Source organism: Hyposmocoma kahamanoa, unplaced genomic scaffold, assembly GCF_003589595.1.
Source record: "Hyposmocoma kahamanoa isolate Upper Pololo Valley unplaced genomic scaffold, ASM358959v1 79, whole genome shotgun sequence".
In the NCBI taxonomy this organism is placed as follows: domain Eukaryota; kingdom Metazoa; phylum Arthropoda; class Insecta; order Lepidoptera; family Cosmopterigidae; genus Hyposmocoma; species Hyposmocoma kahamanoa.
The window spans coordinates 11637055-11643102 of record NW_020653993.1 but is presented as its reverse complement, the minus strand read 5'-3'; the positions used below and the strand labels follow the sequence as shown (position 1 = coordinate 11643102).

General features: G+C 37.9%; 1 protein-coding gene across 1 annotated transcript; it reads left to right on the top strand.

Annotated features, from left to right (window-relative positions):
• Nucleotides 1–898: 898 nt before the first annotated feature.
• On the top strand, nucleotides 899–5222 carry LOC113233556. Its single transcript, XM_026468678.1, has 3 exons — nucleotides 899–1225; nucleotides 1296–1538; nucleotides 5031–5222. The coding sequence occupies exons 1-3, from the start codon at nucleotides 899–901 to the stop codon at nucleotides 5220–5222; spliced, it is 762 nt and encodes a 253-aa protein (XP_026324463.1).
• The last annotated feature ends 826 nt before the right edge of the window (nucleotides 5223–6048 follow it).

The window sequence follows — 6048 nt, the reverse complement described above, 5'->3', positions numbered from 1 at the left end:
GATCGAAGGAATTTTTTCTGAGTGTTTTTCTGAGTGTTCGATCTTTGTATTAATAATTATACCTACAATGTATTCTACATTACAATATCTTTATTTGCGTTCCACAATGGTATACAAGGTGTTATGTAATAGTAAGTTCACACATCATGGACCCTTTCGGGCACACCAAAATAGAAGGGAAGAGAGTAAGCGCTGTTTTCAAATGCAAAAACTTTTTGTTAAAGAGTTCCATTTAAAAATTCATAGCATTTATTTATTAATAATTCTTTTAGTTTTTTTTTTAATATTCTATAATTAGTTTCGTTTTTCAACGCATCAGGTAGCTGATTATAAATTTTTATAGCCATGACATGTGGGCTAGAGGAATGTAGGGTTAATCTTCACATTGGAAGCATTAATCTATTTTTGTGACGTAATAAAAAATTTTGATGGCATGTCTTGACGGCGTTTAAAAAAATTCTGGTTATTGCGAACAAATTTACAAATCTCATATATATTGAGAGATGCGTGATTAACTTGTGCTTCTGGAAGTGAGCTCGGCAACCATCTGTCTCTTTGAGGTTTGTTATAATTCTGATTAGTTTTTGCAACACAAATAGAGACGGTGATTCGGTACTATTGCCCCACATCAGTATTATACCGTAAATCAACCATGATAATGCAATCACATAATAAACAGAGAGAGCAATAGATATATAATAACGATAGTCTTGAGGGCAATACTAAGAATACACAAACCAGAACCATTTGATATGGCTGGATTTGAACCAGATCCTCAGGCAATCCTCAAAAACAAATATCAGCAAGAAGCACAAAGAAAAATTCTTAAGATCTACTGGTTCGTTCCGTGGCTTAATTCAACCTATATGTAAATGATCTCATTGTTGGGCTCAGCGGCATGCGTGTCGGTTGCCGCGTGGATGATGTTTGTGTTAACAACATCAGCTACGCGGACGACATGGTGCTGCTGCGCCCGACAGCGAGGTCGGTCGAAGAGATGCTGAAGGTCTGTGCTGACTACGCTGCTTCTCATGGTCTCCACTATAACATTAAAAAGTGTGAACACTTTAGTTTTACGGCCGCCGTTAATAATCTTAAAAAAGAATTCCCAGAAGTAACCCTGAACGACATGAAAAGAGTAACTTCTTTCAAATATCTAGGTCATTACATTACAGACGACCTTAAGGACAATGCCGACATTGAAAGAGAGCGTAGGGTTCTAGCGGTAAGAAGAAATATGTTGATCCGTAGGTTTTCTTGGTGAACAGAAGAAGTAAAAATAACGCTTTTTATAGTTATCTCTCAAAGTTTCTACACCGGAAGCCTATGGGTTGACTACACCAAACAGCCGCTGTGGACTGCCTCGTTTCTGCAGCGCATCGGGGATGTTTGCAGAGTATGAGACGGATGGTTTTGCTGCCATCTGCCGGAAAAAGACAGCATCCCTGATGCGCGGAGTGCGGGACAGTCCCAACAGCATCCTGCAAACTGTGGCTGGTAGGATTACCTCTCCCATGTGGCAACGCTTCATGAGAAAGGTGATTTGAAAATTAATGTAAAAGAAATGAATCTACTAACATTAATTCACATGCACGTTTCTTGTTGCTATTACTAGCAAATTATGGAACTCGTTGATCGAAAGAATTTTAATTTTTTATTTAATTTTAATTGACAGCGCATCTGCTACGTATTACCGGAGGGTTCTGGTTGCAATCCAACCGGATCGAATAAATTTTTCAAAATATTTGATCTTTGTTATTCATAATTATAATAACAAACTAGTACTGAAATTTCATAAACAAAATCATTGAATACCATGCTATTAAAACAAATGTTCGTTTCCTAAATTGGTCAAAATCGGGAATCGAACCAGGAACTTCCTCATCAAGCGCCCATAGTATAACCGTTCTGCTTTGGAGGCACTTATTGAGCGAATTGTCGTTTTTATTACACAAACATTCTTTCTTACTCATTTTAGATTTTTTCTGATTATTTTCCGATTGATTTTGTGGAAGAGTTTGTTCAGAGAAGTACAGCCTATTTCTTAATGGTCTGAGTTGTGTTTCAACTGTTACGGACAGGCGTGTCGCTTACCACCAGGCCCACCACTGGTTCGTCCCGTCACTTAATATTATAAAAAAACGTGTACTCCGTCGATACGATAACAAGAAGACAACCTACTGACAAATTACGACGTTAAAAACAAATTTTAAAAAGTTAAAAAAAGTCCAGAGAGGTAGCATGTTGCCCTGATTTTTTGTTCTCTAACAACCCGTTTGGTTTTTTCGGTGTCCGTTTTTTTCTACACCAGAAAATCTCACCAACCTGCTTTAGCGGCTCGAAAACTGTATTAATACCTTTTACGCAGCGTATTAAGGGTAAAATTCGTGTGGAACGTGTATCGTTTGTGTGATAGACAATTGTATGATACATGTTGCATTTGATTTGAAGAGGTCAATGTAATTTTGTTTTTCTTTTAATACCCCCGTTTGATGCACAGGTGTTTTGTGTCTGGTCGTCCCTTTATTGGTTTCGGGTTTTTATATATTTTTGTTTACACGTTTTCGGTGGTGACAGGTTTTTATTGTGCCAGGAATGTTTGGTAGCTCTAGCCGCTCTAGTGTTGGTTTAAGTTTGTGACAAATTACTAGGAGTTCGGATCTGACGTGATAATTTCCTCCTAACGCATGTTGAATAAACGTGCTTTGACAACAAATCTGTCAACATTTCGCGTAGAGCGGAAGTGAAAGTATTTTTCTTAACAATTAGATGTCTTGTGCGACTACGGGCTTGTGACGTGACAAGTTATATTGCTTTGCGATGTAGCGAAAAACCAAACAGTAAATCAGAATAGTCTCCTACAACCTTTCTTTGTTAATATTTAGTAGCAACATCTCTCACTAATAATGATGGTTATCATCATGATGAAACTTGTATGTAGAAAAAGGTTAACAGCTCCTGAAACTGGAGATTAATCTCCAACCCCCATTAGACCAGCGGGTCTACTGCCTAAATCTAATCCTCAGGAAAACCTGAACGGTATAACTTGGGTATTTTCAAGAAGAGAGTGCTTAGGCATTATACTGCGTCCGTAGCCGAACGGTTACCATTCTGGAGAAATATTTGTATGTTTTGTATAATATCAAGTTATAGTAAGCTACACGACTGTCCATAACAGTTGCAGTACCACTCAAATTTAAATCGCTTTAAATCGCAAAGATCTGAAGTCACCCTGAGACATAAGTTGACAAGTCCCATGTGCCCGTAATTTCACCAGCACCCTTACCCTTCAAACCGGAACGCAGTAATGAGAGCATTAGAACTTGGCGGCAGAAATAAACAAGGTTTGTGTACACACAACATAGTATTATCTCAAAAATTGCGTTATATTAAAAATTTTTCTCTAAAATCTCGCTATATTGATGTGTCATTAATACATGATTTAGTTTCAAAGTGACTGGACAATACTGTCGCTTTGGAACTAAAGAGGTAATATTAATTTAAAGTAAAGACATTTTGATATAATACTTAGGGTCGTATTCTAGAGCTCTACTCAATGCTCAAGTTAGGATTTGAGTATGGTTTAAAGCACTTGATATCATACTCAAGTCCCTGCCATTAGGGTCGTATTTCCAGTGCTTGTGTTGCCAGTGCAATCCTGACTTGAGCATTGAATAGAGTTCTAGAATACGACCCTATGTTAGTTGTGTTGTAACTTAAAATGTGTGAAATTCAATATATATCATTCTACACGTCAATAAAACCGTCGTTAAAATATTGTAAGAAATAATTAAAAGATATCTACTTAACTCCCAATGAGGCACACTTTGTGATCTAGTTCTGGGCAAAATGGTCCTTATTGAAAAATGTGAAATATTTTTTCCATTTTATTTTTAAATATATTGTGCAAGAAGAAATTTGTTTAACTGTCTGTTATAAACTATAACCCATACATACATTTTAATGATCTTTCACGAAAAGTGAGTAATTCGTTTTTCTTCGATTGTGAATACACTATTTTATTAACAGTGCGATATATTTCTCTTGTGAGTTTGAGTGTAATTTGTGGTTGTCTCTGTGTGTATCCATGGCACCCGCGACACAGGGTTTCCTTAGTAAATGAATAAAATGTTTATTTACTTTAACTTACGCCTAGTTTACAATTCAGGGTACGAAACCCCTTTTAAGTAAATATGTACTTGTGCTAGGAGTCCCTAGTGCGGAGTTATGAGTGTGTATGCCCTTGTTATTACTGACGTGTTTGCATTTCGGTAACTTTAAAGATTTTGGAATCCAAAGTTTTATTGTCATCTAAAAAAATCAATTACGCTTTTTTATCTTTACTTTTTGAAAAGGATTTTGTTCAAATGAACACCTCACCCTCATAATGACACACACAACAAAAAGGTTACAAAACTTAAATAATTACTTTGGTCTGTTCTTAAGTCCGGAATCCACTAAATTATATAGCATCTTAGTCTCTATACTACACGGAGATGCCAATTCAATTACGCTGATTTTGGTTAACAATAAAACTGCTACTAAAAAATGAGTCTTCATGCGTGAACAGCCACACTTAGTGGGTGATTTTATTTAAAATTAAATGGGATCACTATGGAGGTACCCCAGTTCCAACGAAAAAAGAATCATCAAAATCGGTTCCGAAATCCGGAGTTGTCTCGTAACATGCATACAAAAAAAAGCACAAAAAAACAAACTCTTTTTTTGAAGTCGGTTAATAAGGTATCAAAAATCCGATTGGAGATGGTTGTATATCTCATTTTGCTGAACCCAGACATATTAATAACTCACTTACGCAAAAAATATGATTATGTTAGTTATGATACTGAGGGCAGAACCATTAGACAAGATAAAGGTCGAACGCGAAATTATTATTTGTTTTTCTTTATTTATTTGTAATAAGGTTACATTGATCCATAAATACATACCTTATAGACTAACATATATAACGAGAAAAAACCCTGCAGAGAGTTTCTGATTAGGGACGGTAAATTTACTCGAATTTAAAGACAAAGACACAAGTTTGCGCGTTTATCGCTAAAAAGACTCTTGCTGCAGACCTTCAGTTCCAGAACAAGCCAGTAAACATCTCGGAGAGCGTGGCGATCCTCGGTGTGGACATCTCTTGTAACGTTCAGTTTCGTAGTCACTTAGATGGCAAAGGCAAGCTGGCGTCCAAAAAGCTCAGTATGCTCAACTGATAAGCGATATTTCACTTCGGAGGAACGACTGCTCCTTTATAAGTCACAAGTCGATCCCCACATGGAATACAGCTGCCACCTTTGGGTGGGAGCTCTCGGATGCCAGCTTGGGCCCTTTGACGCGGTTCAAAGACGTGTTATGAGAACTGTTGACGATCCTGCGCTTACATATGATATTGAACCACTGTCTGCGAGGAGAGACATTGCCTCCCTATGTCTTTTCTATCACCTGTACAATGGCCAATGTTCCGAAGAACTATTTGACATGATGGCAACAGAAACATTCTGTCATCGCACCTTAGCCACCTCCTGGGAGTCCATGCTCGCACTCCAGAACCTAGTCGATCTCGTACTGTACGGTTTCCGAAGAGCTTCCTCCCACGTATAATTAGGCTGTGGAATGAAATCCCTATCGAGGTTTTTCCGCAGGAATACAGCATGTAGTTCATAAAGGGGTTTGAGAAGGGTCCTAAAGAGTTTGCAATACCCTGGTGTAGTAGGCGTTCATAGGCGACGGTGACCGCCTAAATAATATTTAAAAAAAGAAAATAATATAATAAAACACTATGTATATTTATTTACACGTATGGACTGCGACGTGTGACGCAATGTGGATGGCCGGTAACCGTCCGTGTGGACGGCCGGTAACCGGCCGGTAATTCGCATTGAGGTGTGGTCTCGGCTGCTCGACCCTCAGGGTACCATTGGCTTTCACCCGTATGTACTCCACAATATCCGCAGACTTTATAGAGTAATGAAGCCGTGACATGTGTAACAATGTCGTCGGTATCGCTGAACGCAATAGATGAATGACACCTTTTTGAAA